The 26,122-nt window shown below is 41.6% G+C and overlaps 1 protein-coding gene across 9 annotated transcripts in view; it reads right to left on the minus strand.

Annotated features, from left to right (window-relative positions):
* The window catches only part of OPTN (optineurin), a 42,738-nt gene that overhangs the window by 15,928 nt on the left and 688 nt on the right, over positions 1-26,122 (minus strand). The window contains exons 1-8 of one of the 9 annotated variants that reach the window (XM_043498406.1): positions 25,475-25,496; positions 16,358-16,534; positions 14,020-14,207; positions 10,360-10,530; positions 8,883-8,962; positions 7,663-7,794; positions 5,830-5,920; positions 347-462 (exon numbers count right to left, since the gene is read on the minus strand). In XM_043498406.1, the coding sequence (XP_043354341.1) occupies positions 347-462; positions 5,830-5,920; positions 7,663-7,794; positions 8,883-8,962; positions 10,360-10,530; positions 14,020-14,207; positions 16,358-16,534; positions 25,475-25,481 (962 nt within the window). In that variant the 5' untranslated portion in view covers positions 25,482-25,496. Of the gene's footprint in view, positions 1-346; positions 463-5,829; positions 5,921-7,662; positions 7,798-8,882; positions 8,963-10,359; positions 10,531-14,004; positions 14,208-16,357; positions 16,535-24,114; positions 24,156-25,474; positions 25,497-26,122 lie in introns of those variants that run through there. The other 8 variants (XM_043498404.1, XM_043498387.1, XM_043498384.1 and 5 more) reach the window with 8 other exon arrangements.

Below are 26,122 nucleotides of genomic sequence, written 5' to 3' on the forward strand. Positions count from 1 at the left end.
TCTGCTTGACTTGTGGTGGCATCTCAGATCTTGCAAAAGCCACTGAGGACTAGATCCTCAAAAGGTATTTTAGGTACTTAACCCCACTGAAATAAATACCTTTGGATGCTGGGCCCCCGTTTCCCCACCTGTAAAATGAGATTAATACATATCCACTTCTCAGAAATATAAGGTTTAATCAATAATACCTAGCTTTAATATAGTGTTTTTCATAAGTACGTCTCAAAGCACTGGTTAGTGCTTGTAAAGCTTGTTAAACTCCCCTGATGGAAGTGGTTATGAACATTAAGATTATCATCAGCACAATCAAGCATCTCAGCAGAACATTTCCTTTTCTGAGCCTTACTTTTCTTGAAGCCTCTTCTGGATCAGCTCTGCTTCTTTTAATTTAGCATGCGCCTCCTGAAGCTCTTTGAAGAGGGATGACACCTGCAGGTTCAGGGTTTCTATTTCACTACCAACCTGTTAGAAAGAAAGAAAGCAAGCATACTCAGGCAATTCAAGATTTGAAAATTGCAAACACTAGACAGATATATCGGGCAAAAACCATTCTTTTTCTAAAGAGAATAGCACAAATCATTCAGCACCAGTAAACTCTACTCCACTGTGAGATTAATATAAAGATCTTGCAGTTACTGAGCATTCCTAAAGAAAGCAGAGCTGCAATTTTGGGCACCCCAAACTTCTTTAAAATTGTGGGGAAATGGACAATAACTCAGACAAGAGTGTTATTGATTTCCAGTAGTGCCCATAACATGCTAGGCCCTGTCCAGACAGAAAAGGCACCATATCAAAGAGTTCACAATTTAAAGACTATCAAAAAATAAAGATTCAGAGTCGTAGAAATGTAGGGATGGAAGGGACCTTAAGGGGTCATCTAGTCAAGCCCCCTGTGATGTAAAATAGGCCAAGTAAACCTACACCATCCCTGATGGGTGTTGTCCACTGCTTAACTATCCTTATAGCTAAAGTTTTTCCCAATATCTAACCTAAGTCACCTTTTGCTGCAGACTACTTCTGGCCAACCTTCAGGGGACATGGAGAGCAATTGATCACGGTCCTCGTTTTAACATCCCTGAACATATCTGAAGATTTATCAGCTCCCCACCCATTTCCTCTTTTCTCAAGACTAAGTGCACACCACCCCCGCCCCATAAGTCTGGTTTTCTAAACTTTTTATCATTTTATGGCTCTCTTCTGGGCTCTCCTCAATTTGTAGAGCAAAGTGGCTAGAGTTAGTGATTGACCACCTCTTATAAATACAATGCAATTTAGTTTAGATATCTCTTTGAAACAGTTATTCCCAAGTATCCCTCAAACTTGCTATCCTCAGTCAGATGTTTTCATGTAGGCATCACAGCAGAAATAGAACATCAGGAGGGACTTCAATGTAGAGAGGTTAGGTGCCAAGCTGAACTACAATCCTCCCAATCACCAGTTCTGAATCACTAAATAGCATGTCTCCTTCCATAGTAGGGGCAGAAACTGAGGATATGGGGAGTGTTTATATTTTATTAGATACCTAAATTAAAAAACCCCCAAACAACCCCCAATCTAAGCCAGTCTCATACAGCACATCTTTGTACCATGATAGGAAGCCTTCAGTTCTGACATTTTAAAAGGATGAATAGAATGAATTTAAAATTTATTTCTGGATTCTCGTGGGATCAGCAGCACAAGTAGAGAAAGTGAATAAAGAAGGTACTGGGGGTAACCGTGTTAGTCTGGATCCACAAAAACAATGAGGAGTCCGGTGGCACCTTAAAGACTAACAGATTTATTTGGGCATAAGCTTTCATGGGTAAATAACCCTTTTTTATTCATCTGAAGAAATGGGTTATTTACTCCTTCACATAACACAAGAATCAAGGGGTCACCCAGTGAAATTAATAAGCAGCAGGTTTAAAACAAACAAAAGGAATTTGTCTTCAGACGACGCACAGTCAACCTGTGGAACTCATTGCCAGGGTTATCATAAAGGCCAAAAGTATAACAGGGTTCAAAAAAGAATTAGACAAGTTCCTGAAGGATAGGTCCATCGATGGCTATTAGCCAAGACGGTCAGAGACACAACCCCATGCTCTGGATGTCCATAGCCTCCGATTTCCGGAAGCTGGGAGGGGACAGGGGATGGATCCCTTGATTGCCTGTTCTGTTCATTCTCTCTGAAGCATGTGGTAGTGTCCTACAGTGGGACTGGGATCCCACAGGACCTGCTGCCATAATAGCGAGAGCAGATAAAAATGTATTTTGTTGCGAGTGGGATTGGGTGGGCTAAAAATGCAAATTGTAGTAATTTGCGGGCAAACACTAAATCTCGTCAGTTTGTCAGAGTTTCAGCAATGTAAAGCAAGTTTTACTTTTTTTAAAAAAAGGTTTTAATACTTAAAATTTAAGCAAGGGATAGAAAGATTTTATTTCTATTACAGGAGTTAAAGTATTTTTTTACATGGTTTAAGCAAGATTTGTTGTTATTTTAGTGGTAAATTTTATCTGAATTCTGTAAAATAAAATTAAACAGACTATTTTTAGAAGCATGAGGGAAATCTTTCCGTCTTGCAGGATCCAAGGTTTTTGCGGGTGGGAGTGGGATAAAAATGGAAGAAACAATGCAGGAATGGGTGGGAGTAGGTATTGCAGGGCAGGACAGGAGCAGGATTAAAAGAAATTGTCCTATGCAGAACTCTAGCACCTAGCATTGGCCACTTTTGGAACAGAGAATACTTGGCTAGATGGACCATTGGGCTGAACCAATATGGCCACTTTCATGTTAGTATGTTATGTTCTTTACCCAGAAAAGAAGGAAAAGGATTTCTAGCAAAACTGCATACATCTGCAACAGATTATCCCCACCATGAGAATCTCCGCCTCCAGGCTCTCTCATTATGGCTTCAAACCACTTGTAAATTATTTAGACAAAATATTTCTGAAGTTAATGAGAAATAATTTGTTTCCCCTCGACCCCAAAAATTTGTTGTATTGAAAACGCATATGCAAAAATAAAGCAATCTCACATAATTAAAACAAAACACTGATTTGAATTAGGCAGCTGTCCACATTATTGCAAGCCAAGTTCAGTGCCTGGTATCAGAAGATAACTTCTTCAAAAACTCATGGTGATGAATCCATGGGTCAGTCACTAACAAAACCAGCACCATTCAGGATCTGCATTTGGACAAGATGTGTATGCCGCACCAATACCTGATTTAAATCCAGATTCAGCCCCCTCATAACACAGCTCATCCTCACACACTACTTAACATAACACAAACTGAGCAAAATCCTAGGAGACAAAGGAAAGAGCTGCAGAAGTTGTGTTCCCCTCCAACTTCAGAAGCAGAAGATACTCCAGACCCAAATCCTTAGAATTGTTCCACATGGTCTCCAAAGCTAAGGACAAGAGAAATCTAGGACTCTTGGCTAGTCTGCAGACTTCTAAACACAGACCCTGCAGGTTTCCTGGAGGAGCAATTGGACCTGCTACCTAGTATGGCAATTAAAAATGCCCAATTTAATTGTCTCTAGTTACTGTGACTTCCACAAATGCCAACACATCATAATATCAGAGATCCTCAGGTGCATGGAAACAATGAGATTCAAATTAACTCACTCCAGCCCCATGCAACCAGCCTGGCACATACTGGATTGGATCTTCATTCTTGGAGTAGACACCTTTAAGTTTTCAGCCATTTAAAAGGCTCTCTCATTTCATCTAAGGTGCTGACAAGCTAGTAGAACACTAATAATTTACTGATGACTGCCATTGACTCCTATGACCTACTGAAACCACAATGGTTCACAAGCTACATCAGATGAAGCACAAGGCCAGAACGCAGGCGGTGTAAGACCCACTCCAAATCCATCCACCAGCAGCACAATCCCACTTCCAAAACAAAAGCAAAGAACATTCTACTCCTCTGCCATCACAGCTACAAAACAGCTAGCAGCAGCTGACTCCAAGACCAAAGCACCAGCCACCAAAGGAGCTTTCTTTTTAATCTGCAGAAAATCAAATACTAGAGGAACTTGCCATGGCAGCAAACTGAGAAGCAGCCCAGTCAGTATTAACCACTCCTTACAGAAAAGAGTTAGGCCCTAACTCATGCATAATAAAGTGCTGGAAGCCCTTGGAAACATTTGAATGCTGTGCTTTGTCACTGGTGAACACCAGTGAAGATCAAGTACTCCCATTAGCACTGGGCACAGTCAACACAGTCTCCGGAGAAACAACTCTGCCATCCTCACTGCAAAATGCAATAGCCCAATCCTCAACAAAACCCCAACACTTAGCGCAGACTACCTCTCCAACACCTGCCTCCAAACAGGAAAGTAACGACAGGCAAACTCCAGCATCATGTGACCTCTCAACTTCCTAAAAACTTCAAGACCAGGGAACAGCACAGCCACAACCTTAGTGGTACTTTAAGACAACTCTCCTCCTAACAATTGACAAAGGCCATCTTCAAGCTGCTGCTGACCCATCTACATGACACAGCTGGAGTAGATGGTACAGCACTGCAACAGCTGCAGTCTTGCCTCTCACACCAGACTCAATGGTGATGGGCAACTGCTCCTGGTCCCAAAGGGCTCTCACCTGCATAGTCTCCAAAAGATCCACCCTGCTCTCCTGGCCCCCTACAACATCTGCATTGGTGAGAAGATGCTTGGAGAGTTGGTGAAACAACAGAAGCTCTGCTGCCAACAATACATTGAGGAAACCCAGCTGTACACTTTGTTTTCACAGATGCAGCCAGCACAGTCATAAGTATGTCACAATGCCTATATCTGGATTAAGGGCATCTGACTCAACCTGAACCAGACAAGACTGAAGTAGTCAGAAGAGGAAAATACTTGAAGAAATTTGCTGGGACATCTCCCACTCTGTTCATCAGACTGGTATGGAGAGGTAGTTTGCCTGGGATACCCACCATCCCCTAAAATGACTCCCCTACCCTTCAAGTGGTTTGTGGCAGCAAACTCCCCCCTCCCCCCCAAAAAAACCCAAACGAAAAACCAACCACACACCACCACCACCTTCAGCTGCTACAATCCTCTACCCCTTCTTCCTTGAAGATCAAGCCCCAATAATCCATATGTTTGTCACCTTCAGACTTGATTATAATTCACTGTACTTGTAGCTAAACATTTGAGCAACAGAGAAACCAACTTATGCAGATATAACTGCCAGCCACTGTGAGCTTACTACTTTGTTCTCCATTGGCTCCCACTGTCAGTTCAAGGCCTTAATTCAAAGGATTAAGACCCAGCTGTATCTGCAACTGCATCTACGTCCAAGATAGTTGTGCTCCTCCATGGCAATGAACTCACCAAAATCAGGGGGAAAAATACATTAATGCTAGGAGAGAAATAACTCCCATCCAAACATTGATTCAGGCCTGAACTCTGCAGCTCGGGTCTGTTTTATACCACATTGCCAGTGGCCCAAGACATGGGAGGATTACTCCAAATTAGAGAGATCCTCTGTGGGCATAAAAGATCCTATGTAACTCCTTCGTGCCCTGTTTAGAGGGCATAGTCAAGGTTGCTGGGCATGAATGTGACTCCACTGTGTCCCACTGATTCCTGGCTGCAACTAACTGCTTCTTGGGGCTATTGGTAGTTTGTGTAATTTAGAACAACCTTCAGGAGAACCAGTCCAGGATCAGAGAAGTATAGAGTCCACCTTTGTATCTTCCTCTTGAACCTTGCCCAATTCTTCTCAGGTGCAGCCGAAGGGCTGGACCCTGGTATCATTAACACTAAACTTGCCTGCCCCAACAAGTTCTTTGTAGTTGCTCAGAATCGTGTCCCCAGATGACTAGTACATACTCTCTTTGCACTTTCATCCTCTTCTTTTGCCCATTCCGTTTGAGTTCCAGTCTCCAGATAATCAGCCACTTCCTTCTCCAACTTCGATAGCCTGAGAAACATAAGGAGTCAATGACGATAGTTTCAACACACATTCAGTATGAGATAATGAACATTTTAAAAAGTGGGAGCATTCAGAGACCATATGCTATTGCTGTATATATTACTCGAACATTAACATTTCCTGTACAAAATCAGAATTAAAAATATATAAGCACACAGTGAAATATGAAGACATGTCCAGAAGCTGATTTATTTTTTTGGATTCTCCTGCATACCTTGCCCTTACTTCATTTTATATATAAAGTCACAGAAGTTTATTTTCATGGTATAGGAATAAAGTGGGATTCAGCTGTAGTGATCATTGTTCATAGTGATCATGCCACAGTACAAATGAAAGCTACTTTCCAAAAAATCTTTTTCTGTGGGTATGGATGCATCTGTCCCTTGCGTCTCTTGGAAGTTGGGAATACGATCAGAAATATTAATTCTGAATCTATTTTTTCCTTTGAGGTTTTCAAATGGTAAGGAGAATTTCACACTTTTCTGAGGATACATCTACACTGCAAATTAAGGTGAAAATTATATTGTGGGTAGGTACACCCATACTAGCTTTAATATAGCAGCATGGACTCCAGTGTGGGCTAACAACCTGAATACATAGCGTCGCAGGCAGTCTTTTATTGGGGCAGTTAGCCTATGCGGCAACCTGTGATGACTGCGTCTTCACTGCTATTGTTACCTGTGCTAGCCAGGTTAAAGCCAGCATGGGTACACCTGCCAACACTACAAAAAAACAACTTAAACTGCAGAGTAGACATACCCTGAGGATATGTCTATGCTGCTATTAAACACCCTCGGCTCGCCATGGTCAGCCTGAGGGGCTCTGGCCATGGAACCGTTTAATTGCGGTGTAGATATTTGGGCTCAAGCTGGAGGTGTTTAATTGCATGGTGCTTAACTGTAGTGTAGACATATCCAGAAAGTAATTTGGCTATTGGCAAAGCTTATCACTTCTAAGAAGGCTGTTTAGAACCATTATGTGACTGATTTGCACTGGTATAGTGTCTACTCCAAACAGATCTCACGGCGTCCTTGCAAAATGGAAATTGTGCAGCAGCTTCGGCTCACACCAGTGAAATTTCAGTAACGTGAACAGTTACTTCCAATTTACACCAAAGTGATTGAGCTGATGCAGGTCTCATCTGGAACATTCACTTTAGGTATCTGGAATTAAATTTTAGGCATTTCTAAGGAGCTTTCAAAAATGATGCATTGGAAAGTCTCAAACTTTAAAGAATTAAAGCCTGGTGAAGTAACTTATTATTTCCACTATATAAAATTTGACTTGCCCAAGGTCCCATAGAAAGGACATCACACCATGAGAATATTTCATTGGAAAACTGCAGTGACAGTGAATCAGCAATTCATGAGCTAAAATGTTCTCAAAAATCCATCACATCATTTCACTTCAATTTTGGGAAACTGCAAGCCCAGAGAGGGCAACGGGAAAAGGATCCTGAACTGCTGTGTGTTAAGAGAATTAAGAGAACAGAGTAGAAAATAGAAGGAGAACCTGTGATTTACCACTCCCATGGCTACAATAAAGGAGTCATTATGAGATAAATATAGGTCAATGCACAGCAGCATGTACTACAGCCTGTATACTACCGTCAACATCATATTGACATTTGAGCTTGTCCCTGTCTACCCACGGGTTTGATAGCTTTGGCTGAAATGGCTCTGATGGATAATGGTTGCAATTCAAAATATTTGTTACCATCTATTTTATACCTCTCCTTGTGTTCTTGAAGTTCCTTTTCAAGGCTCTCTCTCATCTGAGTCTCATTTCTAAGGCAACAAAGAAGTTGGCTAACAGTAAGCTCTTCAGATTCCAAATTCTTTGGTTCATCCACAGATCTGCTCCTGCTTTGATAAAACATGCTATTAGTACAGGTGATTACAAATTAATTTTTACAGTCCACCATTCGCCCAGCTGAATGCCAAGATTTTCAGAAGTGACTAGAGATTCTGGATGCCCAACTTGAGACACTTTATAGGGACCACATTTTCAGAAATTGTTGAGAACCAGCTCTCTGAAAGTCAGGCCCCATTAGAGTGTCTCAAGTTGGACACCCAAAAAATGAGTCTTGCCAAAAGGCTAAAATAGTGGCAGCCCATGATCCTCAAGATCTGGCTCCATGACCACGAGTGCAGTTCTTACTTCAAGCACCACTTCAAAAACAGCTCACAACAAGAGGGAGGATGTATTTAACCACTTAACCGAGTAGGTATATGCAAAAACAGAAATCTGACATTTAAAATATTCACAAGTATATTATGGGTCATTTTGTGGAACCAAAAAAGTGTTGCTTTTCATGGTGGATGTCTTCACAAAATGGCTGTTTTTCCAATTAAACATGCAAAATTTCACCTCTCTCTACAAAACAATTCCCCCCCACCCACAAAAAATTACATTTTCATTAAAATTGCCTTATTTTTGAGCCAATAAATCCTGTAGTATTTCACCCCCATAAAGTGCTTTTTAAATCAGATTATGCGACTGGAAAACATACTAGTTCATGACATCAAATGTGAAACCTCACTACAAGTAATAGGGAAATTAATTTTCCTGGGATATGACACAACCTTCCACTCCTTGTGGCTTAGGAGTATGTGTCTGGGTATTCATTATGTTCATACTCCCCAAATTTTGTGATAGGATATACAGGAATCACATTAAATGCTACTGAAACGTAGCTAGCACGTCACATGGGATTATCTAAAACAGTCCTTTCTACTAAATTGGACAGCATCCAAAATGGAAACTTTAATAGTATCAGCTGCCTAAACCTATGAAGAAGTACAAGTTCAGCAAGGAAAAAAAAGTCTCAGGCATAAAGTTCATGTGAAAATAGAATTGTGGGAGGAGTCTTAAGCAATACATTCTGTGATTTTTGGTTTAAAAAAAAATATATATAATCAAGCTTGAAACAGCACCAGAATCCACATACATGTTGGCAGCTGCGTTGTTGGTCCTTTGGTCATTAACAACATCCTGATTTTCTTTTAAAGCTGCATTTGGTTCTCCTTCCTATTGGGGATAAAAAGAATATTAGCTTTGGTATTTCCAAGTTGTCGCTAGCTAGCGTATCTGCTTTTATTTCATTTCCTTTTTAAATAAGAGAAAGGTGAGGAAGAATCACACCATGACAACACAACTACACAAGATTCCAGGGAATAAATCTCACATTTGGAAATTTTAGAAGTTAATATTTAACGTGTACTCTGGCCATCCCATTAGTACAGATCAAATGAGAAGGACAACAGAGGAGCCATCCTTTCCCCCTACAAACTTTTGCCACTAATTTTTTCCCTAGCAAAAAAAATCAGAGATCAGGTAGTTGACATGCTCATCAATATCAGAAATGACTTCCAGTATAGGTCTAAACCACCCATTTATGGGAAGCCAACAACCTGCCCTCCCATAGGGAATAATTTCTCTCTGCCAATATAGAGCCCAATGCCTTCCTGATTGAATTTTGTAGCCATAATGGGGCATAAGTTGAGCTCACAGCTTGAAGCTTCCCCAGCAACTCTAGAACCTCAGTGAGTGATAGTGAATTAAACCCTTTCAGCCTAACACAGCTATTGCCCTTCCAGGCATGGATCCACTACCATAAAAATGATAAAGAAAATTGATTTTGTCCATGAAGAAGCCTCCATATAGATTCAATGGTGATAGCAGAAGTAGCTCTCTGTCTCTAGCACAGTTACAGCACAGAACTTTTGAACATCTAAAATTTGAGCTAAATTGAGTTTGACAGCATCTTAATTTCTATCAACAGAAAATGGAACCCTTTCCCTGCCACCGGGGGGGGGGGGGACCCAAAACCCACATATACAAGTTTCCCCTGAACTAAATACAGCACAAAAGTGAACCTATGGTATGCAATGCCTGCTCCAAGCATCTGCCTGGAGTGGAGTCAGTGCAGTGTGCAAGAAACAGACTGAACAGGAGAGAATGGAGAACAGAAACGCCATCTAGTTCTCCAGCCCTCACTCACACAGGCATAAGGGCCCTCATTACTATAGGAGAAAGTAGACAAAAATCCCTTTAAAGAATAATCCCCAGCATCAAGTCAACTACTCAAAAAAAAAACAACCCAGTATGTTATTCACTCACACTAGAGTATACCTTCTGTGCAACGTGTGTTGCTGCTATTAGGGCTGGGGTTGCTAGTCTCCCTCTCAAAGTAGCATACAGTCTTTTCAACACATTGCACAAGGACTGAGTTGTGCATTTACCATTACAGGAAACTGCACTGCTAAATCCCTCATGGATCACACAGAAATTTGCCCTCAAAAATATACTGTCTGAACCACAAAAACTTTTCAGCTTGTGCTTTCCTTACTGTTCCTGCAATAGGCCAACTGATACTTCTTGAAGCAAAAATATGGTGCTGTTAATGGTTTGTTCCAATAACTTACACTCATTCTGATCTCAACAAAAGAGTCCTCTGTCGACGGGACATTGAGTTTGAGCTGTAGTTCTGAAACTATGGCAAGCAGATCTGCCTTCTCAGCCTGGAGCCGCACCACCTGTGTCTTCAGCTGCTTAGTTTCCTGGGTCATTTCCTCCCTAGGAATGGTGCAGTTCCCCTGGGAAAGATGTAAAATACACACATTAGCCAACCAAGCAGAAATCCAAAGCTACTCAAGCAGAAGTGCTGAGGCAAAGTCAACACAACAGCATCCCAAACACCCTCACCACCATTAGGTATGCACAGAAAAAGTCTGAATAAACTATTAAAATTTGCTTTGATCAAACTGCATTAAAACTAAGTTATCAAATAACGCAACCATCTCCTGCAAGGCTGGAGTCCAGTTTTGAAACATGCACCTGATTCTCCTCAACACTGCTGAAAACCAGGAGCAACACCACTCAAGTCAGCAGAGCTACACTGGTGTAAGCAAGAGGAGACTCAAGCTCATTAAGCCCAGTTCTCCTCTATCTACACTGCAAGAACAAACTGTGTTTTAAGTTAACCATGTCAGGGAGACAAACGTGTTTTCACCAGGTCCTTCAATACGGTAAATTCCATAGTGCCGACAGGACTATTTTAAATAAGTGGACAATACAGTGTGGGGGCCATGTAAATAGGGAGACTAAATCCACTCTCTTTGTTCCTCATTCCCCACCATTGATTCCAACACTCTAGGCCCCATTCCCCAATCCCCACCAGTCTCTCCTTGGACTTAGAACTATTCCCTCTCCTGTGTAGCCCCTTCTTCCTCACTTCTCTTTCTCCAACTCATCTGGGATCCTACCTCCTCTCTTCCTGGAATCTCTCCAAATGCCCCTCTGTCTGCCCCTTTACCTACAATCTCTCCCCCTATTTCCCTTCTCTTTGCTGAAGGCTCTCTTCACATCTGCGATTTCCCCCATCCCTTCTTCCAAATCTCTCCCTCCTATCTCTTCCTTGGAAGGCCTCTCCAAATCCCCCCACATCTTGCCCAGAGTCTTTTCTCCCTCCTCAGGGAGAGGGGGATTTGAGAACCCCTTTTTTTGGCTTCTACTCAACCATTAAGCTCCAGTTTCTACCCCTCCCTATGGCGACTTGCTCAACTCCCAATCCTTCCCCTTGAGTTTGTCTCCCTCTACCCCAGCTTTTTCCCTCCTGCCTTCCGCACTGCCACTTTGAGTTCTGAGCAACCCCCCTCAGTCTCCTCCATTCCCTTCTATGCTGCATCCTTTGCCCCAGTTCCTTCCCCCACCCCACTATACCTTCCCCAGCTCCTAAAGTTTTGCCATGCTGGCATCTGCTCTGGTGCTGTCACTCCTCATATAGCATCTCCTCCACCTCTTGTTGCCTCTGATTTTGTGTTCAGACCAGGAGGGGAAGTAGCCTTATCACAGCCCTTGCTGGCAAGAAGGCAGAAGTGTAGGGGTTTTTCCTCTCAAAGCCATTCTGAGTGCTAGTATTTATAGCCTGTGAAGGCCAGAGGATGGATTTGGGATTCATCAGTAGTTGAAACTGTGTGGGCACCTGAGGTCACCTAACGAGCAGCAAGTGGCTATGATGTATTTTATTTAAGAAAATGCTAAAGTAAAAAGATAGGATTCAAAGTGGCACTAAGGAGTTAAATGAAGTTTATCTTAAATAAGAGACTGTTTCATATTCTCTCTCTGAAGAGAATTTAGGTTACAATCAGAACAATTCCTGAAGAGGGAAAATAGTCTTGGCTTAAGTGATATTGTCAGGCTAGAAATCACAAACAGTAATAAGTGTCTTTGCCTAGGTCACCACCACAAGAGATTCTTAACCCTGGAAAAAAAAAAAAATCTACTTTTAACTTCTTGAATGTCTTTTAGTTCAGACAATGAAAACAAACTTGTCTTTAGTCACTTTGATGTGTTCATGCCCTGGCAAAAGCTGCAAGACTTACTTTGCAAATCCTGCAGTTGGTTGTTGGTTTGCTTTTTTGAACAGAGTTTTTACAGGAAACAAAATAAAATTTTAAAAGAAAAACCTCTTTGTGGCAGGCTTTGCAAAAAAAATTAATTTGGTGCAAAGTTCGACCTGACAGCATCACTTTAAAGAGGGGTTTTGAGAAACTAGTTTAACATACTGTGAATTAAAAAAAAAAAATGAACAGTTTTTCCTCCCTGAGAGCTCATCAAGGTCTATACAGACAAACTCCTGGGCCTGCCAAGGGCACCAATAACTTCCGCCTATGTAGAATTCATTGCAGGATCAGAATCTTAGACCCCATGTTAGACCAGAATCCTAACTCCCATTTCGTTTTTCTGTCTAAAAGATGCTCTCATTCTTTTTACAAGTGGTTTGTCATTTTCTGATTTGATCATTCTCTCTTCCCTCCATTTCCCCATACACCCCACTCCTTTGGGGTTGGAAGACAGAGTCCTGCCCACCAGTCAAATGCAGAAAAGTATATTTCAGAGGGCAAACAAGTCACAGAGTGAATTTGTGGACATCAAACTTTGAATGACAGTGAGATGTCGGCTTTGAATTTGAATGAACATAAGAACTGCCAGATTGGATCAGATCTGTAGCTCATCTAATACAAACTAATACTAACAAACAACTAGTATCCTGCAACATTGGCTAGCACTAGATGCTTCAAAGGAAGGTGCAAGAAGCCCCTTAGTAGGCAGATGGGCAATAAACTGCCCCCATGAAGCTCTCATCCTAATGCCTAACAGTTGGTTTAAACCCTGAAGTATGAATTTTAAATAAACATTCTACACCTGAAGGTGCAAATCCATCTCCACATACATATCCCAGTACAATCCTTAAATAGGTTTTTTCAATATAGGCCTCCTGCATGACAATACATGCAGGTCAATATTGCCAACCTCCTAGATAGCTACCTCAGGGGGCAGAGCTGGTACTAGGCATAAGCAGACCTAGCAATTACTTAGGACCCTGAGCAGCTCAAGAGGGCCGCCTGTATGGGTGGAGGGGGCAACAATATTCCTGCTTAAGGCACCCCAATGAGCTAGCACCACCTCCTACCCTGTTGCAAACCACTCAGTTACAAAGCAATTTTTCCCATTACTTAGAGGGATGCAGACAGGCAGTTTAGATGGACTCAAAATATAGGTACTGCAGACCAGAGACACATTTGGCCCAATATGAACAAAAGTATTTTTATGACTTAAAAAAAAAGTTAGATGGAAATAGTGGGAAGGGTTTCTGGTGGGGTTTTGTTTTTTGCATTTAAACTTCCCCCTGTAACACTGGAAGCCTAAACGCAAGAGCACTAAACTAAACTAGGAAAAAAGAAGGAAAAAACTAACTAGGAAAATAAATGAAAACAAAAGAGAAACCAAAAGAGGAACATGACTAACAGAACAGAGAATGAAAAGTGAATGAGATGTCCGAAGTTCAGTTTTAATTCTCTCAGCTGTGGCCTGATTTCTCAAATCTCCTGTAAGTAAGTTACTTTTGGAAAAAAATCAGGCCAATGATTTCCATTATGATACAATCCCTTTAAAGTAAAAACAAAAAAAGAATGGAAAAACATTAAAAAATACAATGTAATAAAGTGATATGAATGCTCCTCCCATTAAAAAATAAAAAGTTGATTGGCCACTTTTTTTTTTTAAACCATTTCAGACCCTACCTCTTTCTCTTTTAAGCTTTGAAGTTGTTTCTGCAGCTCTTCGTTTTCAAGGCACTTGACTTGCAAGTAATGTTTAGCTTCTTTGAACTTGGACTCGTAAAACTCCCGCTCCTCTTTCTGTTTCTCTCGCCATACAGAAAGCTCCTCATATCGATCCTTCATAGCTTGGTTATGTATCTTCATGGCTTCTAGAGAGTGTTCAGAAACAACATATGAATAGATACTAATCCCTTGCCAGAGAAATAGAAAAGTGAGCCAGCTCAGTGACAATGTTCTGCACAGAAGAGCAGGGTATTTTTAGTTAGATGGTCAGCTATCTGGGATAAGGACTGTACTATAGGTTTGTTGTATCTAGCACAATGGGGTGTTGATCTTGTTTGGGGCCCTCTTAAAAAAAAAATAGTATTGCCATAACACTAAATTACCTGTCCATGGTCTCTGAATCTCTTGGGTTACCACTAGATCACCACTTACCAGTGAGGCATGACTTGCTTCTCCACTGCCTTTCAGATTGTGCAGATGTAAATGACTTTACAAGGTACAAGACAGGGGAGAATCAGACCATACTCTTGAGTCTCAATGGAAAATCCTGGCTACACATTTACATAAATACAGTCTGAATATTCAAAACCTAAGATACTTTAGGATCCAATTAAGTGCTCAGATACCCATGCAATTTCCATTGACTTCAGTGAGAACAACATGTAGAGGCCAATGCTGATCCTTATTTAAATAACGAGCAATCTAGCTAAAGGAAATTAAAGAGCTTTGGGGCAACTACACAAAATGTCAGACTCAGTCAGGGATCATACATTCTAACATCCACAAAAAAAAAAAGTCACCGAATTTAAAAGACACGCTGTCAATCTGAAAGTCACATCTCTGTCAAAGTGACGAAGTTATACCAATGCTTACTATGGCTGAAAGTGGTTTGCTATATTATTTCCCTGTTTGATTAGACACAAAGTGCTGTTAAACACACAAAGTAAACAGCCTCATTGCTGCCCTGTATATAGTCGTTTTTTTCCCTTGGTGAGAAGACTTTTATAAACATCATCATGAATTTGTGAGGATATATAATTTTAAAGGGCTCTGACAAATCAATTAAAATATTTCAGGTCAGAGCCACTTTAAAGACTCACTTCTTTCAGGATTACTGGATTTCAAACACAATGTACTTTTGTTTAGCTTCCAATAGTAAAGTGTGCTGGAGCTGTAATATACACGGAGGACTATTTCTTCTTCTGGTATAAATCCACTGAAGACAATGGAGCTATGCCAGTTTACATGAGCTGAAAGTTTGGTCCTGAAACTTTACTTTATATGGTATTGGACTGCCCAGCTGGTATTGAAAAGATACTAATAAAGTTATTCTACACATTGCTTCCCAGACCACGAAAGATACCCTTGGCTTTACATCCTAGAGGACCTGATGACTCTGGAAATCTCCGACAGCTGTAAAAATAAGAGCTCTTACAGCTAAAAAGGTGGTACTCAATTAATGAGCAGCATTAATGATGTTGCATCTACAGAGACAACATCTTACAAGATGCTAGACAAATGGTATGTGTGTACAGATATCTGGTCTTCATTTTTTAACCTCTGATGAATTATACATGTTGCTCTAGCTTTCCATTTGCCCTAAGATCTGTCCAAGAGAGCTTTCTTATTTTACCTCAACATAATTCCTATGTATAGTATTGATTTAAGGCTCTGAAATGTATCCCTTCATGTAAGCCATGTAATTAGTAATGCACGATTAGTGCTATAAGAATTAATCTAAATTTTAAATACAGAATATTGTTTTGAAAAATAAACTTTGAAAGCCTAATGGCTCATGGAACTCTTGCCATGGGTCACACTAACCCAGCCTTGAGGAGGGAAAACACACTTTACCTGACCAGGGCAAATACATTTGTTTCCTTGACGAGGAAATGTCATGTTTTTTGTATCAATCATCATAGCCAAACAGATTGTGTGCCTGGTCTGGTAAGTTTTCATACTAATTTTGCAAAATTGTGCTAACTGTTTCTATAATTCTCAAGAAACCAAGTTATACTTCAGTCTGGTTGTTTCCCCTTATTCTTCCATACAGATTCAATTTCATAAGTTCACCTGAAATATTACCATATAGCATGGGGCAGATTCTGTATTGCCTTACACTTGTGTAGTCATTTACACCTATGCACAGTGCAATGTTACCACACCACTGTGGTTGGGTGGGGAATTCATATTTGATAGTGTTTGTAAACCCACTTGGCACAGGTATAAAGGACAACACAAGGTACAAGACCATGGAGAATATAGCCTCTACATTTCAAGGCAGGTTGTCATTCACCTTTTAATTCATTGTTCTCTGTAATCAGCTCTTTCATCTGTTGCACCATCTCTTCCGGGGTGTACGTGCCAAGTGTAGGAGAAGCCAGATTGTGGGGTCCATTTCCCGTTTCACTCTTGTGACATTCACCATTTTCAGCAGGATGCCTTAGTGGCTTGCTGGACATCACTGCAGTGACTATAATAACATTAACAAAGAGAAATTTAATTTCTTGATGAAAAGTTGCATACCAAAAAAATCCAGTAGCTAGTCAACAACCGAGACATACTATGGATACACCACTGGATCGTTCTGCAGTGCCATGACAAAGGAGTGGTAAGCTCAATAGCAACACAACAGAGTATACCCCATAAATCCCCATAGATCTGTTTCAGAGTAGCAGCCATGTCCGTCTGTATTTGCAAAAAGAAAAGGAGTACTTGTGGCACCTTGGAGACTAAAATTTATTTGAGCATAAGCTTGTGTGAGCTACAGCCGTTGCATCCAACGAAGTGAGCTGTAGCTCATGAAAGCTTATGCTCAAATAAATGTTAGTCTCTAAAGTGCCGCAAGTACTCCTTTTCTTTTTGCAAAAGATCTGTGTGAGCCTTGAGCTATTTAGTTTATTCACATAACACTCAGCCCAGACTCATTAACCCTTCAGCAAACGTGGACTTGTCTCTTCATTTTGGGGCAAACACTACAAGTTGCACATGGCTTTGACTTGAAACCAGGCAGCACTTGGGTGTTTCATCCACATTTTGTTCAAGAGATTCATCTACAATTCTGGGCCTTGATACAGAACTTTGCAGCACATCTCCTCAGCAATACACAATCTACTGTGAACACATCAGGGCGGACAAAAATCAATGATTTTTTTTAAAAAAATGGTTTTTAAAAATCTGATTTTTTTAAATTTAAATAGGACTTTTTGGATAAAATGCTTTTTGAGGAAAAAAGCTATCTAAAGATGGTTTTAATTAAGATACATTATAGCTCAAAGATATGTCATCGGATTATAAATTCTAATTGTATAGTATGAGACAATATATTCATGTAATGTTTAAGAAAAGTTTTGTAAATGAGTTCCAATAGTTCATGGATTAGGGACCCAATTTTATGGGGTTCTACAGGCTCCTGTATAGATTTAGGTTAATCTTTTTATCTACCCAATGGGACTCAGTGCTCAGTCCAGAAGTTACGATCAGAGATGCTTAGTTTTGCAGGTCTCAAACTGTGGATGTGTGTCTCCAGAGATAACATGCTTGTTAACAGCAAAAATGTTTTTAAACAAATAAATATATAGAGGTGAGAAGTCACAGACCTCAACCCTATTGTCCCTTTGCAAATTTGTGTACACAGAGTCAATACCTTACCACTCTCTAAAAGTGCAAAGTTTCAAAAAGTTCAGTGAATAGAAGATTGTTGCGGGCGGGATAGATCTAGACAAGGAGAAGAAGTCTGGAGATAAATGTGAGAAGGGAAGGACAGGCAATAGAAACAAAAGTGAAACTGTTTGAGCAGCATACTCCAGAAGTTTTGAGGTCTTTCCAAGTGTAGCCTTCGTACCATTCTCTCACTAGAAGGGAAAACCTATAATGGCAGCAGGCCATAAAAGAGACCAAGTTTGGGAATAAGAATCATTCAAGAAATATATGTTTGCTGATGATGTTTTAAAGAAAGGCACACCAGTGAACTGGTGGAAGTCACTTAAGCACTTGGATTCAGAGACTGTTGAAGTGATAACCTCACTTTTAACAGTAGCTTCTTCTTCCGGTGTAGAAAGAATATTTTCTTCCTTTGGACTAATTCATTCCAAACTGAGAAATCGTTTGGAACCTGAAAAACTAGGAACGCTTGTTTTTCTTTTCCAGATTATGAACAAAGAGGAAAATGAAGGTGAAGATGACTGAGTTAACTGCAGAAGCCAATATTTTAAGTTTCTCATGTTGATCTGGCTGACAGTCTATTTAATTTTTGTTTTAAAAAAATATTTCATTTAACTATTTTAGTTAAAAACAATTTTAACAAAAACTAACTTGATATTAAAAAACTTGAATGTTTAACTAAATTCAAAAATTCATATGCTTGTTTTGTTAAATTATAGGTTTGCTGTGGAAGAAAAAAAAATCTAGAATACATATTGTTTTAGTTAAATAAAACAATTTAAATGTCTGTCTCGTGATGTTCTCCTCCTAATACAGCATTGCAAGAAAATTCTCCAAATATTACTGATTACACTGTTGATTTGTTAATAGTTCACCTCCCAATGACTTCATAAATTCATTGGGCTGACTTTCAAAAATTAAGGAAATTAGTTAGGGAAGTGGATTGGACTGAAGAACTTATGGATCTAAAAGTAGAGGAGGCCTGGGATTACTTTAAATCAAAGCTGCAGAAGCTAAGGGGAAAAAATTCATAGGCAGGAGTTGTAGACCAAGCTGGATGAGCAAGCATCTTAGAGAGGTAATTAAGAAGCAGCAGAAAGCATACAGGGAGTGGAAGATGGGAGGGATCAGCAAGGAAAGCTACCTTATTGAGGTCAGAACATGTAGGGATAAAGTGAGACAGGCTAAAAGTCAAATAGACTTGCAAAGGGAATTAAAACCAATAGTAAAAGGTTCTACAGCTACATAAATAAAAAGAAAACTAAGAAAGAAGAAGTGGAGCCACTAAACACTGAAGATGGAGTGGAGGTTAAGGATAATCTAGGCATGGCCCAATATCTAAACAGATACTTTGCCTCAGTCTTTAATAAGGCTAAAGAGGATCTTAGGGATAATGGTAGCATGACAAATGGGAATGAGGATATGGAGGTAGATATTACCATATCTGAGATAGAAGCGAAACTCAAACAGCTTAATGGGACTAAATCGGGGGGCCCAGATAATCTTCATCCAAGAATATTAAAGGAATTGGCACCTGAAATTGTAAGCCCATTAGCAAGAATTTTTAATGAATCTGTAAACTCAGGAGTTGTACCAAATGATTGGAGAATTGCTAACATAGTTCCTATTTTTAAGAAAGGAAAAAAAAGTGATCCAGGTAACTACAGGCCTGTTAGTTTGACATCTGTAGTATGCAAGGTCTTGGAAAAAATTTTGAAGGAGAAAGTAGTTAAGGACATTGAAGTCAATGGTAAATGGGACAAAATACAACATGGTTTTACAAAAGGTAGATCATGTCAAACCAACCTGATCTCCTTTTTTGAGAAAGTAACAGATTTTTTAGATAAAGGAAATGCAGTGGATCTAATTTACCTAGATTTCAGTAAGGCGTTTGATACTGTGCCACATGGGGAATTATTAGTTAAATTGGAAAAGATGAGGATCAATATGAACATCAAAAGGTGGATAAGGAATTGGTTAAAGGGGAGACTACAACAGGTCCTACTGAAAGGCGAACTGTCAGGCTGGAGGGAGGTTACCAGTGGAGTTCCTCAGGGATCAGTTTTGGGACCAATCTTACTTATTTTTATTACTGACCTCGGCACAAAAAGTGGGAGTGTGCTAATAAAGTTTGCAGATGATACAAAGCTGGGAGGTATTGCCAATTCAGAGAAGGATCGGGATATTATACAGGAGGATCTGGATGACCTTGTAAACTGGAGTAATAGTAATAGGATGAAATTTAATAGTGAGAAGTGTAAAGTTATGCATTTAGGGATTAATAACAAGAATTTTAGTTATAAGCTGGGGACGCATCAATTAGAAATAACGGAAGAGGAGAAGGACCTTGGAGTATTGGTTGATCATAGGATGACTATGAGCTGCCAATGTGACATGGCTGTGAAAAAAGCTAATGTGGTTTTGGCATGCATCAGGAGAGGTATTTCCAGTAGGGATAAGGAGGTTTTAGTACCATTATACAAGGCACTAGTGAGACCTCACCTGGAATACTGTGTGTGGTTCTGGTCTCCCATGTTTAAAAAGGATGAATTGAAACTGGAGCAGGTACAGAGAAGGGCTACTAGGATGATCCGAGGAATGGAAAACTTGTCTTATGAAAGGAGACTTAAGGAGCTTGGCTTGTTTAGCCTAACTAAAAGAAGGTTGAGGGGAGATATGATTGCTCTCTATAAATATATCAGAGGGATAAATACAGGAGAGGGAGAGGAATTATTTCAGCTCAGCACCAATGTGGACACAAGAACAAATGGATATAAACTGGCCACCAGGAAGTTTAGACTTGAAATCAGACGAAGGTTTTTAACCATCAGAGGAGTGAAGTTTTGGAATAGCCTTCCAAGGGAAGCAGTGGGGGCAAAAGATCTATCTGGCTTTAAGATTCTACTCGATAAGTTTATGGAGGAGATGGTATGATGGGATAATGTGATTTTGGTAATTAATTGATCTTTAAATATTCAGAGTAAATAGGCCTAATCCCCTGAGATGGGATATTAGATAGGTGGGATCCGAGTTACCCCGGAAAGAATTTTCTGTAGTATAAGTGGGACGCCAGCAACCACTTCCTTGCCGGGGGTAGCTGCACCGGTTTCGCCAACTGGCGGTTCATCCACTACGCCCGGCTCAACGGCATCCCACTCAACAACGGCGTCCGCCTTGGGAATCAAGACAAGCGTTGCAGGAAGTGCGGCTACTCCAACGAGACCCTGCCCCACTTCCTGTGCAGCTGCAAGCCCCACTCCAGAGCCTGGCAGCTGCGCCACAACTCCATCCAGAATTGTCTGGTGAAAGCCATCGCACCGTGCCTGAGGGAGGTCGCTGTGAACTCCACCATCCCCGGGACAGACAGCCAGTTGCGACCTGACGTGATAGTCACTGACGAGGACCAGAAAAAGATCATCCTCATCGACATGATGGTCTCCTTCGAGAACAGGACCCCGGCCTTCTGTGAATCCCAAGCTCGTAAGCTGGAAAAATACGCCCCCCTGGCCGACACCCTGAGAGCGAAAGGCTACGAGGTGCAGATGGAGGCCCTGATTGTTGGAGCCCTGGGCCTTGGGACCCCTGCAACAAGCGTGTGCTGCGGACCTGTGGGATCGGTCGACGGTACGCATGGCTCATGCGGCGCCTCATGGTCTCGGACACAATCCGATGGTCCAGGGACATCTACATCGAACACCTCACTGGCCACTGACAGTACCAGGTGGTGTGAGCCGGTACAACATCGTGCATCAACCATGGGAAAGGAACTGAGACTTCCCCCCCCCCCCATTGGGCCATATGAACTGGAACCATAAACTCACTGAACATTAAATCCCACCAAACGAGGGTAGATCCATCCTCCTCATCCGCTCATTACACTCCACACCTGAACATAGCCATTATATGGACAACATACCCCCATATCTCAATGTCTGTACTCTGACCCGTTAAACTTTTACCCCCAATCGGGGAGATTGCAGATTATGTATTCCTTATGCCACCCGCTCCTAAACTGAATTTCGCACCCCTGGATAATCTGTACCTTATTCCCTGATAACCAGAAACTTCTATGCCTAAACTCTGTATCGTTTTCTTTTTACTTCAACATTATCTTAATAAAATTATTAAATCTGGCTGGTGAATCTTGCCGATATGCTCAGGGTTTAGCTAAATCGCCATATTTGGGGTTGGGAAGGAATTTTCCTCCAGGGCAGATTGGAAGAGGCCCTGGAGGTTTTTCGCCTTCCTGTGCAGCATGGGGCACGGGTCACTTGAGGGAGGATTCTCTGCTCCTTGAAGTCTTTAAACTATGATTTGAGGACTTCAATAGCTCAGACATAGGTGAGGTTTTTCGTAGGAGTGGGTGGGTGAAATTCTGTGGCCTGCGTTTTGCAGGAGGTCGGACTAGATGATCAGAATGGTCCCTTCTGACCTTAGTATCTATGAATCTATAAATATCTGCTTCAATTACCTTTGGTAAATGAAATAACCAAACAATCATTCATTTTCTGATATAGCTGTAAAACTAATCTGAAAAGTTTTCAAAATAAATCACTTATAAATGTATAGTGTGTACCTTCTAAAAATGAAACCTACATCTATCTCTGAGTTGTGAAGAATATGTATTAAGGTTATAACAACCAACAAGAATGCACTTTTATGTAGAAATCCATGATTAAATCGAGTCTTCCTGACTAGTGATTTAAATCACATCCACCCTGGAACACATCAAATCTGTTCTTGGCTCCCTACACCAAATCCCCATATAATACTGAATCAAGTTCATGGTCTTGGTCCTTCCTCAGAAGGAGCTCCATGGCCTAGGCCCAGAGTATCTAAAAGAGCGGCTAAAGCTCTGGGATGAACACCATGGTCAACAGCTTCTCTCCTCCGGTGCAATGGAACTTTCTACAATAAAGATAAAGTTCATCTGAGCAGGAAACAGCTTTCTTGGAGGCCAGACCAAGACTTTGGAATGAACTACCTCAGGAACTAACGAGCATTATAAATCTCACCAACTTCCACTCCAAAAACAAGGCGCATTTCCTTGACTTGACTTCTCCAACATACACACACACTTCAAAAAAAGTAAACAAAACCCAAAACACCACACTCCACTGTCCACACTTCTTCCCCTGAGGAGAGCATGAGAGAACACAAACATGACGGCTGTTAGTTACATTGCTCAATGTACTGCTGGAAGGTGCTCGGACACTATGGTGATAAGTGTGGTACACAAAACTATTTAGAATAGAATAGTGTAGGCACATCACATTAAAAGTTCATTCATTCACAGCTATGGTTGGCCCTATAGCATGGAACACATCCATATCCCCACTCGCCTGAACTCCATATTTTGTCCCCTTTCACCTTATTTTAAATTAAAAAAAAAAAAAAACATTTTAAAGTTTTCTGTCCCTCCCTACACCAAAAAGGTATTTATAGAACAACCACAGCTGGCCTTATATTATCTAATCTATTGTTCCTTTCTACCCCTTTTTAAATCAGGCCTTCTCATAAGTTTCTGAGCATTTGGATATTAAGAGGCTGGTATGGTATAATTCATAGTGTATTTATTTCTATTCCATTAGGAGCACCGCCAAGCATTTGATGGTTGCCACAGAGGTCAAGCTCAAGAGACAGACAGCCCTGTCAGAGTGGTGCTGGCATGCAATATGTAATTATTGAAACCAGAAAATCAAATACTCAGGAATGTGGCCCTGTGGCTGTAATTCTATTGTCAGGGACAGATACTGCCCTTTTCTTATATAGCACTTTTCACCTGTAGATCTCAAAGCTCTTTACAAAGGAAGCCAGTGTTATCATCCCCATTTCAGATGTGGGGAGACACAGGGAAGGGAAGGGAAGGAAAGGGACTTGATCAGGGTCACTCAGCAAATCAGCATCAGAGTAAGGAATTGAATCCAGGGCTGCCAAACTGGGTCTAAGTCCTAGCCCGGTGCACGACTCATTCTCACCTACATAAGTTAATTGTAAGGGAGGGAGGGAGGGATTTTAGAACTAACTCCATAATCACAACAAAATTAATGAAACTTATGATGATGCCCCAAAACATTCTCAATTTTAAAAAGTGAGAGTTTAGGATATGTTTACAGTAGATAGTACCTGCTCTTTTATCCTTCCCTTTCCTAATTCTTTTCTTTGTTGATTACCTTTATTTGCTTTGTCCAATACAGATTTTAAGTTCTCAGTGCAGGGACCTGGCCTTCAGCTCTGTAAAGCCCCATACAAAGTTTTTGCACTATATATATTTAACATGTATTATAAATAAATAAAATAAATAAATAAATAGCAACCCATTTATAAGAAATTGTTCATATGGAAACATCCAGAACAGAAATAGCTGCAAGCTGCTCAGCAAAAAAATACCCATGTGCTTCTGCTCTCCACAATCATGGTGCAGGTTTGAGTCACATGGCCCGAATCTCCACTTCACGACACTGGTGTCACTCCAGTGAAGCAACATAGGTGTCAAAAGCAAAAAGGGGAAGAAAATTCAGGACTCCAGTTTCTTGTCCCTGGTCTGTAGGGAGCTGTAAGGGCTGGGTTCAACAGGTAACATGAACAGTTCTACCAATAGGTTCCGGTGAGAATCTCAATTATTCCTTCTCATCCAGGGGAAGGGCGGCCATGAAACCAAAACCTTGAGGTCATGTAAAGGGGAGGGCTTGATCAATCATAAAGAGATGTGTCATTAGTAAGGCTGTGTGTCTGTCAGAGGTCACGGATTTTGTGACCTCCATAACTTCTGCAGCGGCTGGTGCGGCTGGCTCCGGGGCTGCCCGAGCAGATCAGGCAGCCCCTGGGCCAGCCACACCGGCCGCTGCTGGGGCAGTCTCAGGCCACCATGCCCCTCCCCCCAGCAGCAGTTTGGGTGGGGCTGGGGATTGGGATGTCACTTACCTTGGGGTGGGAGGACCCCCCCGGAAGCATCTGGCACATTTCGTTAGCTCCTAGGCAGAGGGGCCAGGGGGCTCTGAGCACTGCCCCCACAGCTCTCACTGGCTGCGGTTCCTGGGCAATGGGAGCTGCGGCACCAGAGCTCATGGCAGAGGCAGCATGCGGGGGCCCCCCTGGCCTTCAATCCCCCTATGAGCTGCAGGGATGTGCTGGCTTCTTCCAAGAAGATGTGTGAAGCTGTGTGGGGAGCCTGCCAGTCCCACCAACCCACCCTTCCTCCCAGCAGGGGTCCTGGGCCAGTGGGAGTCCCAGACGGCATGCCGCTGCCCCCTCCAGCCCAAGTTTTAGTTAGGGGTATATAATACAAGTCATAGACAGACCACAGGCTGTGAATTTTCGTTTACTGCCCGTGACCTGTCCGTGACTTTTACTAGAAATACCTGTGACTAAAATGAAAAGGAGTACTTGTGGCACCTTAGAGACTAACACATTTATTTGAGCATAAGCTTTCGTGAGCTACAGCTCACTTCATCGAATACATCCGATGAAGTGAGCTGTAGCTCACGAAAGCTTATGCTCAAATAAATGTGTTAGTCTCTAAGGTGCCACAAGTCCTCCTTTTCTTTTTGCAAATACAGACTAACACGGCTGCTACTCTGAAACCTGTGACTAAAATGTAAGCCTTAGTCATTAGCAATGCAGTAGTTCACGCCCCTTTGGTTTGGTAAAAATCATTTATTCTTTAAATACATGGAGGTGGATGTAAGTCATCTCTGGACACTGACTCTTATCATGGGGCCTTTAATTTTTATTCCACAGCCCCAATTACCTGACATGGGTCAAGGCTAGGAGAGCGCAGTCTCTTAGCAGCATTCCTGCGTGTCACAGCTTCATGACAGCAGGGAGAGATCTCGTTTCAAAAGCGAGGCTGAAAGACTAAATCAAGAACTACGCAATTTGTGTGTCTCCTCTCCCAGCTCCAGCCACCTGCTACCAGGTTCTCTTTACAGAGGTACAGAGCAACCCACAAAACACGCCGCCGATTCCCCTGGTGCCTCCACCCCAAGGCCACAACACTCAGTGCCTGTTTTAATCGCAAAGCCTGCAGGGCTCCGAGCCGTGACTGTGCAGTACGATCATTTTTTCAGTAATGGCTATTTTGAAGCACGACGGGGACCGGTGACATACAACAGTGACTCCGACATGCCAAACCCACCACCACAGAAATTGGGCTTGTTTTTGGTTTAATTGGCTTGCGATTGCTTGTTGGCTAGTTTTTGGCTTGTAGCTTTTTTTTTTTTTTTTAAACCGGCAAGCGGGGGGGGGGGGGGGGGAAGAAACAGGGGGCCAACCGCAGCCCCAGACTGCATGCCGGGGGGAAGGGGGGAGCTAGTCACATAGAGCATTGGGGGTCCTAGCGATTGGCTGGTTTTGAAATGGGATGAGCTTGATTTTTTTGGTGTGAAAGTTGGCAACG

Source organism: Dermochelys coriacea, chromosome 1 (assembly GCF_009764565.3).
Source record: "Dermochelys coriacea isolate rDerCor1 chromosome 1, rDerCor1.pri.v4, whole genome shotgun sequence".
In the NCBI taxonomy this organism is placed as follows: domain Eukaryota; kingdom Metazoa; phylum Chordata; order Testudines; family Dermochelyidae; genus Dermochelys; species Dermochelys coriacea.